Source organism: Entelurus aequoreus, linkage group LG06 (genome assembly GCF_033978785.1).
Source record: "Entelurus aequoreus isolate RoL-2023_Sb linkage group LG06, RoL_Eaeq_v1.1, whole genome shotgun sequence".
NCBI classification, from domain to species: domain Eukaryota; kingdom Metazoa; phylum Chordata; class Actinopteri; order Syngnathiformes; family Syngnathidae; genus Entelurus; species Entelurus aequoreus.
This window is the reverse complement of record NC_084736.1, coordinates 72,656,115-72,669,255: the sequence shown is the minus strand read 5'-3', so window position 1 is coordinate 72,669,255 and position 13,141 is coordinate 72,656,115. Positions and strand designations below refer to the sequence as shown.

At 39.2% G+C, this 13,141-nt stretch overlaps 1 protein-coding gene across 10 annotated transcripts in view; it reads right to left on the bottom strand.

The window, feature by feature from the left end:
- The window catches only part of LOC133652574 (E1A-binding protein p400-like), a 36,550-nt gene extending 23,650 nt beyond the window's left edge, over positions 1-12,900 (bottom strand). For all 10 annotated transcript variants that reach the window (XM_062051469.1, XM_062051478.1, XM_062051477.1 and 7 more), the window contains exons 1-19: positions 12,714-12,900; positions 8,501-9,836; positions 8,279-8,386; positions 8,113-8,197; positions 5,884-6,278; positions 5,518-5,808; positions 5,148-5,333; positions 4,898-5,038; positions 4,388-4,466; positions 4,282-4,313; positions 4,142-4,199; positions 3,640-3,723; positions 1,942-2,046; positions 1,649-1,839; positions 1,387-1,564; positions 1,154-1,290; positions 888-1,057; positions 615-789; positions 401-537 (exon numbers count right to left, since the gene is read on the bottom strand). In XM_062051469.1, coding sequence (XP_061907453.1) covers positions 401-537; positions 615-789; positions 888-1,057; positions 1,154-1,290; positions 1,387-1,564; positions 1,649-1,839; positions 1,942-2,046; positions 3,640-3,723; positions 4,142-4,199; positions 4,282-4,313; positions 4,388-4,466; positions 4,898-5,038; positions 5,148-5,333; positions 5,518-5,808; positions 5,884-6,278; positions 8,113-8,197; positions 8,279-8,386; positions 8,501-9,802 — 3,854 coding nt within the window. In that variant the 5' untranslated portion in view covers positions 9,803-9,836; positions 12,714-12,900. The remainder of the gene's footprint in view (positions 1-400; positions 538-614; positions 790-887; positions 1,058-1,153; positions 1,291-1,386; positions 1,565-1,648; positions 1,840-1,941; positions 2,047-3,639; positions 3,724-4,141; positions 4,200-4,281; positions 4,314-4,387; positions 4,467-4,897; positions 5,039-5,147; positions 5,334-5,517; positions 5,809-5,883; positions 6,279-8,112; positions 8,198-8,278; positions 8,387-8,500; positions 9,837-12,713) is intronic.
- Positions 12,901-13,141: the final 241 nt, after the last annotated feature.

The window sequence follows — 13,141 nt, the reverse complement described above, 5'->3', positions numbered from 1 at the left end:
TTTGTCCAAACACGGAAGTGTTCCCTTTATCTTAACACGGCACATAGCTCCGCCCCCTCTGAAGTCATGCCCACTCTTGCTGCAGGGGATACAATTAATTACTATTTCAACATCCAGTGGACACATTTAGAAGAGCAGTTTATTTCATTCAAAAATGTCATCTTATTTTTATATTTGGCAAAATCATATCTCAGGACAGATAAAACGTGTTCGCGAGCCGTACGTTTGACACCCCTGATCTAGTCGCTTAAAGTTATCAAAGGAGATGCTCAATGTGCCAAACTTTGAAAACCCTTGATTTAATAAATACACTTCAACCAATGAAACTGTCATCAGAGTGTGCAAATGAGTTGTATGGAGCAAAAATATAAATTTTCCTAAATATAATAAAAAGTCTCACCCCGGTTGAGTGAGAATATCCTCGTAAAAGCTCTTCTGCCTGCTGGAAAGGCGGCACTTCAGGATGTGTTCATACTTCTTTGGCAACTGCTTTTCCACTTCCCTTTTGGAGCGTCTCAAAATGAAAGGCTGAATCATCTACCGGTAAGATCAAATGGATTTTATGTTATACAAATATACATGTTTGCTCTACCACTAATTAGTAGAATACCCACCCTGTGCAGGCGAATGACGAGTTTGTGGCAGTAGTCCTGATTCTGGTCTGTGGCTGCCTTCACAGGGAAGTCAGAGTAGGGCCTAGTGATACCTGGCATGAGGAAGTGGATCATAGTCCACAGCTCCTTGAGGGTATTTTGCAGTGGGGTATTTATGAGGAGGATCCGCTGTTCACTTAACATTGATTAAAAAAAAAACTTTATTACTGCAGCGGACTAAATAGATTGAGTTATTGTGAAATAATTAATTTGACAGTATTTATCTTAGCTCACCATTTTAGAGCAAATATGCTTTCCCAGTGTTTTTCAGTCATATTTTTGATGAGCTGCACCTCATCCAGAATCAGGTGCCTCCATTTTTGCTTCCGAAAATGGCTGTGGTCCTTCATCAGCAGCTTGTACGATGTTACACACACATGGAAGCTGTTTGTTTCCTGCCACCTCTGTCAGATCACATCATATAAAAAAAAACAAATTTCTGCATTTCTTCAGGAAGTGGGTGTTGATAATATATTTTTTGGTACTTTAAAAACATCTACCGTTCTTTGAAATCTGCGCTCCTTCTTGGTTCCCAAATAGAGGAGGATTTTAAGGCCAGGACACCAACGTTTGAACTCAACCTCCCAATTTAACAATTTACATGTCCTGACCACAATCAGGTGGGGTCCCCAGACACCTTGGAAAGAAGAATGACATTTATTGCACCCGAAGAATGACATTTATTGCATCCAAGGCTAGAACATATTTAAAATAATATCAATGGGGCACATACCCATTTGGCCAGCTAGGTGGGCCATGTAAGCAACGGTCTGTACAGTCTTGCCAAGACCCGTTTCATCAGCGAGGATACCATTGAGGTGCTTTTTATATAACTTTACCAGCCAGTCAACACCAATTTGCTGATATTCTCTCAGTGAGCCATGCAGTAGAAAGGGTGCTGGATTGCAATTCTAACAAAACAATGTAAAAAAGTTAGATTTTATTTTTTAAACAATGGTGTACAATTTGTTGTTTTGTACATGTGTAGGTCTTACCAATGAAGTGGTCTTGAAAGGACCCTTGGGCAAAAGGACTTCTGTTGCAGCAGCCACTTGCGATATGTCTCTGGCAGATCTCTTATCAGACTCGCAAGAAGATCCTTTGTCAGGACTACGATACTGGTCCACGTTGAGCAGAGAGTCTATCAGCACGGCCTCAGGCAGACTGCTCACAGGACACGTAGGTTCTGAAAATTTGAATACAATGCAATTAGAAAGAATAACATGACACAAACATGTAAAAAGGTGTGTGTCAAAACACTGCATTTCTTCAGGGAGAACACTGGCACCTTCAGTCTCTTCATCATCATCATCATGGTCACTTTGAGGCCACATGAAGCCCTCAGCATAGGCACCGGCATATTGCTTCTTCAAAGCATCCAGAGGCAACTCAGCTAAGAGCAAACAATACAAAAAATAATTCAGAAAACAGCTTTGATGACACATTAGAAAACAAAAGTTTACATGCACAAGAAGACTCAACTGAATGTAGAAATAAATACAGTATAACCTTGAAAATAACAGTTTACCACCTTACATTCATGTGTACACTGAACTGTAAAAGCTACAAAGTTTTAAGTTTGTTTTTTGTATGCCCCTCTTTTCGTATGATTAAATTTGATGAAAATTTGCGCCAGAAATTTGTGGTGGTTTTAGTATACCTTCTTGGTAATTGTACGGCCAAACATTCTGCGGAATGAAGTGCCCAAACAAGGAAACCCATGAATTGGTGACTCAGTCCCTATGCTTATTTTTTTTTAAGTAGAACCGCAAAATAAACCACCATGGGGCCAAAGACCTTTGCAAGTACCAGCACTTTGATAAAGGGGAAAAACACCATTGTACTAAAAAAAAGGAAGAAGATCTCGTAGCAAAGTTGAACCGTGGCATCCGCGTGGCTCTCCCATTCTGATCCCTTTCTTCACAAACAAACACAAAAGTGATGTTTAAATGTATTAATTTAAGGTGTCATTTGCATTATTTTCCTACATGTATAACTACAATTATCAACATGTTTAATAGCAATTAAGTAGAACCAGGACGAAAAAATATTCAGGGAGTTAAGGGTGTATAAAACATTTTAGGATTTTTTTTTTTGCTCAAATCTCAAACTTTAGTCCTAAATACTTTTTTGGCAGATTAGTATTTTGTACATTCAGGCTTTATCTATACCCCAGCACCCCTCTTTTTACATTTACTATATGGATGATAACTCATTTTATGCAATTTTTCAAAATAAAAAAAAATGACAAAATGAAATCAAATGGGCATTGAAAATGTTACTTATAATTTTTTTTTTAAAATGACATGTTCCGTATTTGTATTTCGGACTGTAGTTGAATTAAGAGTAGAAAAAATATGGATCCAATTTTTTTTAATATACTCTAAACCCCCTGATGACTATTTTCACCCTGGAACTACTTAAATTGTCTAAAAGGATTTCCCAGTGTATCTTGATATATGAACATTTTTTAAATACAAATATAAAAATTGAATATGAGAAATTCACCTTCGGAAAAAAAAATGTTCCATTTGGGGTAATCAAACCAAAGTTATGTCCAAAAAGAGCAAACGTTTACCCGAAAGGACAAATATGTATCCAATAATACTCTTGGGGTTAATTGGATTTACAGTACATTATTTTTTAAGAGAAAATTGCATACATTTTTGTCTGACATTTTGGAATGTATTACTAATGAAAACTAAGGTATTACTGTATGTACTTAGGCACAGAATATTGTATATCAAAGAATACTGACATTTCCACCCAATATGACTTAAAGAGAGTGATATGAACTGTGGGGAGAAAAGATAATGCCCAATGCCCATATACAGTAAATGTAAAATCTAAATCATGACTTGTAGGAAAAAAATACTCTCAAAAATAAATAGATATGCTTCCAATAATCCATCCTCTTAATATTTTGTACACAAGCAAACAGGGTAAGGCCAAAAATGGACATGCAAAGTCACACAGTGAGTAATACCATCTTTGGCGAGTTCAGCCAACTCAGCTTTGTAATCTGCTTCTCCCTCCACAAGCTCTTGCTCCGCTATCGTGCTCTCTTCATCTAAAACACACACACAAAAAAATCACTCAAAATTCAAGTGAAACTCAAACATTTAGAATTTAATAATAAAGTTCATTCATGTCAGCAATTCAACTTCAAAATTGGAACTAATATGTGATTAAAACTCATTGCATGCAAAGTGAGATATGTCAAGCATTTATTTGTTATAATTTTGATGCTCATGGATTACAGTTTTGGAAAACCCCAAATTTTCTGAGATTTTCAAGTGGAGATTTTTAGAAGCCGTCCGCCATAATCATCAAAATTATATCAAAAGAAGGCTTAAAATATATCGAGCTGCATGTTATGAGCCGATGTCATATGTTCGTTTCACCTTATAAATCTAATTGCTGGAATAAACGAACTTTTGCACGTTATTCAAATTGTTTTTAACTAAACGTAATGGTTTCAAGCATACCTGTTTTCTCACTTAAAGATGAACTTAATTTTCTCTTTCTGGATTGAGTGAGAACTACCTAAAAATTGTGGACAAAAGAAGATATTATGTAAGACATGCTTTTAAATTGACATTTATTTGAGACTGATCACACAACATACCTCCTTGTCACCTCTCTCCCCTATGGAATGGCCTAGAACAGCATAACAGTTAAAATATGCATAGTGTTACTTCATAATACAGAAAACACACAAACTTAAGAATTACCTTTGATTGAGGCTTTTTGCAAGCCAAGTGCGCGAATCCTTTTTTCATTCATTTGAAATAGAAGTTTAATTTCCACAACCTGACAAAAAAAATGCAGTCCAAGGTCAAAGTTCTGGTTGAATTATGAAAAAAATATTTTCCTGAATTTGATCTCAAAACAGTTCAAAGGACTGATCACACCTTGCCAGCTACTGTATATATAATACATTTTACCTTTTATAAATTACATTAGCACAAAGACTCCAAAATAGTTCAAAAAGTAAAAATCCATGGCACGCTCCCTATATTATTAAGGCTATTAAGTTTGTTTAATACAATATACTATTTGTTCAGTACATTGCTCTGGGGAACACTGATTCATATTGTCATAAAGCAGGTTTCGTAAACATGTAGAACTTTAAGCATGACCATTAACAATACATGTAATAATATACAAAAGCATGCTTTCACACTACCAACATCAACGGATTGCTTTATTGAATTTCATGCATACAAATTCAGCAACCATACCTGCTCAATGTTAGACCAAAAAAAATCCACTTCTCTGGCAATTGTGCGGGCAATTTGGCGAAGGTGAAGTTCCTTTTCTTTCTTTGACCGCTCTTGACTTTTCTTCTGCTCTTGGTGGTAACGGGCGCAGGTTCGAACAAGCTGAAATAAAGTCAGACGGCATTTTGACCCTAAATATCAAGTTCAATAAAGTCTCTAAAAATACTTTTTTGTCAGATTTTATTTTCTGAAATATAATATCACTTAGTACCTTCTTAGCAGCAGCCTCTTTCCATCTCCTCTCCTGGGCAAAGTCAGCTGCCATCCACTGCATCTCCTCAAGGAGGTAGTCCCAATGGGACTTTGGACGAGAGGACTCCGCAAGTTTAGGGAGCCTACTGGCTGACCACTGGCCGTCTTTTCTAAGCTCAGAGATGCGTTGATGCACTTGATTCTCCTAAGGATATGAAGCAAGGAAAAAGTGTCAGATATATTAATGAAGTTTCAAAGCAGTATTTACATCAAAAGGCCTTAAAAGAGCTTGAGAAAAGCTGTTATTAGATATAAAGATAATCCATTATGATGTAACAAAATCAATTAAATTAAATGTTTTTAAATCATATTGCAGATTAAGAATTTACCAGTTTAGCTTGCTCGACTTGCTTATCTTGAGAAGTCTCCTGCATGGTTGCACTTTGACCAAAGCCACTCATTTTGATTCCAGAGAAACCATTGGTACCAGTCAGTTTGGACTGTGTACTCAAGTTTGTATTGGCACCAAGAGTGCGCAGAGGACTTGTCGGTTGTAAGGTTGGAACAGAGTTGCAGGTAGGGAGGGAAGGAGTAGACATGGAGGTGACTGGTATTGAGTTGGTCATTATTCTCTGAACTGGTTGGGTAGCTTCAGCTACAGGACGACCAAGAGTCACCGTCTGCGTGAAAGAAAAACTAAGCTTAACATTGCAACACAATTTCAGATAAATGTAAATGGTTTCTGTTTGACTGACCGCTTGCCCTGAATGTAGCATTGGCTGGGTTTGTTGCTGCTGAGGAGCCAACTGAATATGAAGACCTGGTTGCATCTGCTGCTGCAGCTGTGCCTGGAGTTGTGCATGGGGATTTACTGACGCCATGATTGGGCCCCCGGTCTGTACTTTCACATGCGCTTGGAACTGACTTCCAGGTTGGACTGTACTCTCGACAATCTGAGACTGCTGGGAGAGTGTGACTGGCAGGCCAGCCATTGGGGGGGCACCCTGTGGCAACCTGCCTGGCAGTTGCGGCGGTGGAGTATGTAAGCTAGCTGCATTCTGCACCGGAGGTCCTTTAGATGGGTCATACTGTTGCTGGTTTTGCTTCTGTCCGGCAATCTGGACTGCTTGTGGAGTTGGCGGCATCCCGCCTGTGCACATAGAAACCAAATTATAGGACAAATAAACTGGTTAAATGCATAGATAATACCATTATTTAACATACATTCTGTAGTCTGTCTTTTATTTGAAAGTAATTGTTTTGTAGCTTTCCCTGTAAATGTGACGCTAAAAGCAAGTAGTGGTGGTTGAAGTAGATATATTTTAAATTGAATATCAGCAATTAGCGCTCTTGAAAAATTTGCCTAATGAAATAGATGAACTTGATTCAACAGAAGTGTACTACTTCCTGATGATTGGAGCAGAAACCTATACAGAAAAATGATTACAGAAGAAATGAAATTAATATGATCATCTACATGTCTCTCAAACAAAACACTACATCATTTAATGCAAAATCAAAATGTTGCAATTTATGTTAAATATGATTCAAATGTTAAAAACTTACATGCACTTAGGTTTTGACAGATTAAAATGACTTAAATAAAAGGACAAGTGGAAACAAACTCAAAGACAGGGAGAGGAAACAGAAAATAAAAAAACAAAGCGTACACACAATAACACTATGTTTCGCATGCATGAAAGGGATGTAAGATTTAGCAGTAATCAAGGCATATGAATGCCTGAAACAGCAGCAAAGCACAGAAGTGAGCAAAAGGACAAACGTGGGGTGTTGCCGACAGCAGGTCTGAGCACACTAAAGCAGCGCCTGCCTTACCTCCCTGCACGTCACACCACCAACACCTGGCCCTGACACACCATCACAATTGCAAAAACTTCCTCCACATGATTCACCTCCTACTAAGACTGAGGGAAAGAAGCCAAGTCAGAACAAAATGCCATGAAATAACATGAATGGAGGTCCAAACTGAATGTGATCATGTGATGTACAAAGACACATTAAGAAGTATCGTGATGATGACTCTTAAATCCCTGATGATGATACATGGGCGACCGCAGAAGAACACGATCAATAAATGTCAATGGAGAATGAAAAAGAAGAATTACGAATGGTGTCAAAACGAGGGATGGCAAGCAAAACCCATGAGAAAGTGTGTTCCCACTTTCTGTGATCCAACTCCAGTAGATGTTTTTTTAAATCCATCATCACAGGAAGTTCAGTCAAAACAGAGATGACTGATAAATGAAAGAAACTTCGTCGGAGATGGACAACAAAGAATGTTAACAAAAAGCACACAAAAGAAGAAAAATCATAAGACAAGGCATCTTCCCAGTGTGTGACTATGCTTCTTCAGACTTGGATAGTCTTCTTCCCCTTTCATCCTGACAAAGAAAGGTGGTGCTGGTAGAACTAAGACTGAATTTCCTGAGGACTGCTGACAACGCCAGTATATGAAGATCAGCTTATAGATGCAGCCTGGAGTTATTTGACAGAGATGAATGTTTTGCCTCAGATATTTACATCTTTTTAATGTGAAGACTGGGAACCGTCCAGCAGCATGAGAAGAAAGGAGGGCCTGGTTGTAGCACTCCTACCTTGCGCAGTTGGCATTAGCTGCTGGAGTGGCACGCCAGTTGATCCTAAAGGACCTATACCAGGATGCTGGAAAATCAGCCCATGGCGACCAACGTCAATCCGGCATCTTTTAGCCTGATCTGGGATTCAAAACACACAATACCCTCATAACGGAAAAAAGTACTCCGCACACGGCAATGGCCTTCGGAAGACCTCACAGGTCACCTCTCCTTCCTCGAGTTAAGACTTACACATAGAGCGCTAGTAGAGGATGCCAAATATATAAAAGCAGAAGCGATTAAAGGGAGAAAAGCAAAAGAACAAAAAACAAAGCAAACGGGGAGGAAAAAAGCAACATAAGAGAGACAAGTTATTGATCCTCGCTCTACCTGCTTGCACCATTGCCTGTTGCCTCTTAAAGGCATCCATGTCTCCTGGGTTGGCAAGGGTGCCAGAAACTGCCACTTGGTGTCCCTGTCACACAGGAAATATAGGGATATTGGTCTTCTTGCTATGGATATTTATTTGATTTCAGGCAATGACTGCATCTCTTACCTGAAACTGCTGCTGGGTGGAGAAAGCTGCAGAAACATTAGGGGGAAGCTGTGTTGCTATGGCAACAGGTGTCACTGCTTGACCGTCCTTTCCTGTCACAACTTTTACCTTAAAAAACAAAAAACAGGGCAACATTTTTTATGAAAGGAAGTGACTGAAAATGGCGTAAAAGACAACATTTACAGTAAAACACACAACACTAAATGACAGCTGATGCTATACCTCGTCATTAATAACCTCAGACTGTTCCTCTTCTTCTTCTTCATCGTCAAGGTCCAAGTCATTCTGTCTTAAATAGGTATACAATGGAACACATGGCTTCTTTTTAAAGGCTAAGTAGTCCATCATGTTTCCTTGGAGATGCTGCAGAAAAAATAGTTCTATAAGATATTCTTTGAACACCTCCTTTAAACTATCCATCTTCTTGATATGGTGCTCTAAACACTGTTTCCGAAGCTGAGCAATCTCTGGAGTAGAAGGAGCAATCTCCTCTAACCGCTTGGGAAGTTGTTTCTTAACAGTGCCAACTGCAGTGTTGGTTGGTGCAAGAAGATTGTTGCTGTGTCCTTGGGGTGGACTCGTGAAGGAGGGGCTGGAAGGTGGAATACAGGAAGGTATACTAAAAGATGCAGTGGCTGTCGTTCCAACAACACCCGTCTTCTCAAATATCACAGGGCGTGCAAGCTGTCCTTGTATGATGCTGCTGATCTGTGGAGGTAGGTTAGAAGTGGTAATGTGGCCAGGGCTGCCCAAAGTGGGGAGAACAGTACAGGTAGTCACAGGACTTTGAGGTCCAAGGTGATGAATGGTGCCTCCCGTCTGTGAGTGAGGCTGAGAAAGACGACGTTCCCGAACAGAACCTGGTGCTCCTGGAGATGACAGTTGTATTTGGCCCGGAGTGCCTGGTGCAATCTGTGCAAGCCCTGTCCCCTCCTGGTATACAAAATGCCCACTTCCCGATGGACTGCTTAAACCGATTTGGCGTACTAACATACCGGCCTCGACGAACCTTGTCGGGCTCTGTCCGCACACACCAAGTGCAGGAGCCCCTGGCCTTGTGACACCTTGCAGTGGGACTGGACTATGCTGGGTGGGACTTTGGGGCTGCATGGGCTGGGGTAGAGGAGATGTGACCTGGATGTAGGAAGATGGAGCATGCTCAAACCTCCATTGTGGTGCCGTATGCTGGAAACCAGGGGATGCTGGGTTTTGGAGTGGGAGTGGGGTTAGGGTGATCTGCTGGTTTCCAGTCACCATCTGCCCCACGTTTTGTAAAGTGATGTTCATGTTCTGACCGGTGACCGGACTGCGACTCATGATTATCTGATAATTGGGAGACTGTGGAGCTGATGGGCTGGCAGCAGAAGAAAACGTGGTTACGGGAGACTGAGGGTGGGTAACTGTAGTTTGTTGTTGTGGAGCTGCCATGGTCGCTTGCTGCTGATCTTCGACTTCTGATCCACTGACCGACTTAGACCTCTGGAGTTGTCGTTGAAGGTTTTGTGAACCGCTTCCATGGTGCATCGCGTGGCACTGTTACAATGGTTGCCTCAATAATCTGCGCAAAGGAAAAGAAAGATTTACTCACAGATGTACATTATAATACATTATCCTGCTCTAGCTATCTGATCAGGTTAATCTAGCACCAAAAAGACTGACCGATGTAAAGAGATGCTTGACAGGAGTCGCGTGGACATCAATATCTACAAGTATGTTAGTTATCCATCAAAGCATGGTACCCGAGCACCTCCAAAACCCTCAAATCTAGACTCCAAACATCCCAGACAAGCTAGTCAGGTTACTTCTAGACCTCCACCCCAGATCACACCTCACTCCTACCCACTTCTCCAAAGTGGGCTGGCTCAGGGTGGAGGACAGAGTAAAACAACTTGCACTGAGCCTAGTCTATAAAATTCGCTACACCTCCCTGATACCGTAGTACATGTCAAACTACTTCCATAACGTAAATGACCGCCATAACCACAACACCAGGGGGCGCCCCACCAACCACATTAAAACCAGATAAATAAATGATAAATGGGTTATACATGTATAGCGCTTTTCTACCTTCAAGGTACTCAAAGCGCTTTGACAGTATTTCCACATTCACCCATTCACACACACATTCACACACTGATGGAGATTCCGATCTAACAAAGGTCTTTACTCATTCTCCTTCTATGCCACATCAATATGGAATGCACTCCCAACAGGTGTAAAAGAACGTGCATCTCTATCCTCCTTCAAAACCGCACTAAAAGAACACCTCCAGGCAACTACAACCCTAAACTAACACCCTCCCCCCACCACATCCCACCTCCCCGGATTGTAAATAATCAAATGTATATACTTGTTCTTATGCTTTCTGAGCTCACTATGTTCACTTCTCGCTGTACATATCCTACAAAGTCAGACCTACACTGTTACAATGTCCATAATAAAGAAGGAAAAAACATATAAGTCGCACTGGAGTATAAGTCGCATTTGTGGGGGAAATGTATTTGATAAAACCCAACACCAAGAATAGACATTTGAAAGGCAATTTAAAATAAATAAAGAATAGTGAACAACAGGCTGAATAAGTGTACATTATATGACGCGTAAATAACCAACTGAGAACGTGCCTGGTATGTTAACGTAACATATTATGGTAAGAGTCATTCAAATAACTATAACATATAGAACATGCTATACGTTTACCAAACAATCTGTCACTCCTAATCGCTAAATCCCATGAAATCTTATACGTCTAGTCTCTTACGTGAATGAGCTAAATAACATTATTTGATATTTTACGGTAATGTGTTAATAATTTAACACATAAGTCGTTCCTGAGTATAAGTCGCACCCCCGGCCAAACTATGAAACAAACTGCGACTTATAGTCCGAAAAATACGGTACCCTGATGATTAACTTGTGTGATGACTGTATTATGCTGATAGTATATATTTGTACCATGAATTGATTAACGTGGACCCCGACTTAAACAAGTTGAAAAAGTTATTCGGGTGTTACCATTTAGTGGTCAATTGTACGGAATATGTACTGTACTGTGCAATCTACTAATAAACGTTTCAATCAATCAATCAAAAAACACAAACAGCAAAACTTAATGAACACAAAGCTGTGCTACATGAACTCATTAACACTAATCAAATACATTATTCCAACACAGAACATTTGTCTAGTTTAAAAGTGTATAAATTATGCACCGAATGTGAAAGGTTTCACAAGTGAAATTAGTATAGTCCCTATTTATGTCATCAAGGTTCAATGTTTTATTCATCACATGCAGAGTACACCACAGTGAAATGCTTTTTTCCATGCTCTTCAGATATTGCGTACAGTGGGATCCAAACACTAGTTGCTGAATCTAATACACTAAATACAAAAATTTGAATAGCTCTGATGTACATTAATTACAAGACAATAAGTGGCACAATAAGTCCCAGTAGTTATGGTAGAAGTATCAGTACAAGTAAAAGTGCAGTAGTCACATACAGTACCAGTGCAATGTCATATAGTATAACAGTACATACAGTATAGGAAGTAATAAATATTAAGGTGTCTACAGTTCTTTGGCAGTTGAGTAGTGACAGTAGTATGAACAAAGGTAATGGAACAGTATGACTTCTTTATACTCTTGTTTTTACATTATTCCATTACCTTTGTTCATACTACTGTCACTACTCAACTGCCAAAGAACTGTAGACACCTTACAAGTTGAAAAACGTATTCGGGTGTTACCATTTAGTGGTCAATTGTACGGAATATGTACTGTACTGTGCAATCTACTAATAAAAGTTTCAATCAATCAATCAAAAAACACAAAACAGCGCTACATGAACTCATTCATTAACACTAATCGAATACATTATTCCAACACAGAACATTTGTCTAGTTTAAAAAGTGTGTAAATTATGCACCGAATGTGAAAGGTTTCACAAGAGAAATTAGTATAGTCCCTATTTATGTCACCATGCAATACTGTCACTGGTATGAGATGTTATATGATTAGGTAGTTTTTTTACAAGGCACCTACAACATATATTCGTATGTATAGTCAAGACTAAACAGGCTTTAAGCGTTAATGATTTCAGGACAGTGACAATTTCTCTGTGGGATGTTTACTCTGGTTCTTACGGTAAGGACGTCGCTAGGAGCGTAACGTTAGCAATAGCAACCAGGGGTGAGCACAACGATACTTCAATTCATAAAACATCATAAACTGACCTACTTTGGTGTTAAGCGTTTGATAAAAAGAAACCCAGACTACCTACTATTCGCGGCTAGAGCTATATATGTCATTCCATCCCACACAATAACCATTGCGACCGTGCGCCTGCTAGCTGATGCTAGCCAGCATTAGCTTGTTATTGCTAAAAGGCCAGTATTTACGAGCAATACATTTAAACACAGGTGAGGTATTACTTACAAGATACAGGGCTCCTTTCGTAGTTTAATAGTACCTAAGGCATTTTAGAGTATGACCAAAGCCGTAACAATGTCTGGAAAGCGAACGTTAACATAACAATATTGCTAGCGGATATTTTAATGTTTGAAGCTAATTTCATTGAGCAACATGGCGACCAACGGTACCATGGCTTGACCCGGATGTGGTCTCCCCCAACCGGAAGCTAAGGACAAGCTAAAGACAGACATATATATATATCAATCAATCAATCAATCAATGTTTATTTATATAGCCCTAAATCACAAGTGTCTCAAAGGGCTGTACATATATATATATATATATATATATATATATATATATATATATATATATATATATATATATATATATATATATATATATATATATATATATATATATATATATATATATATATATATATATAAATA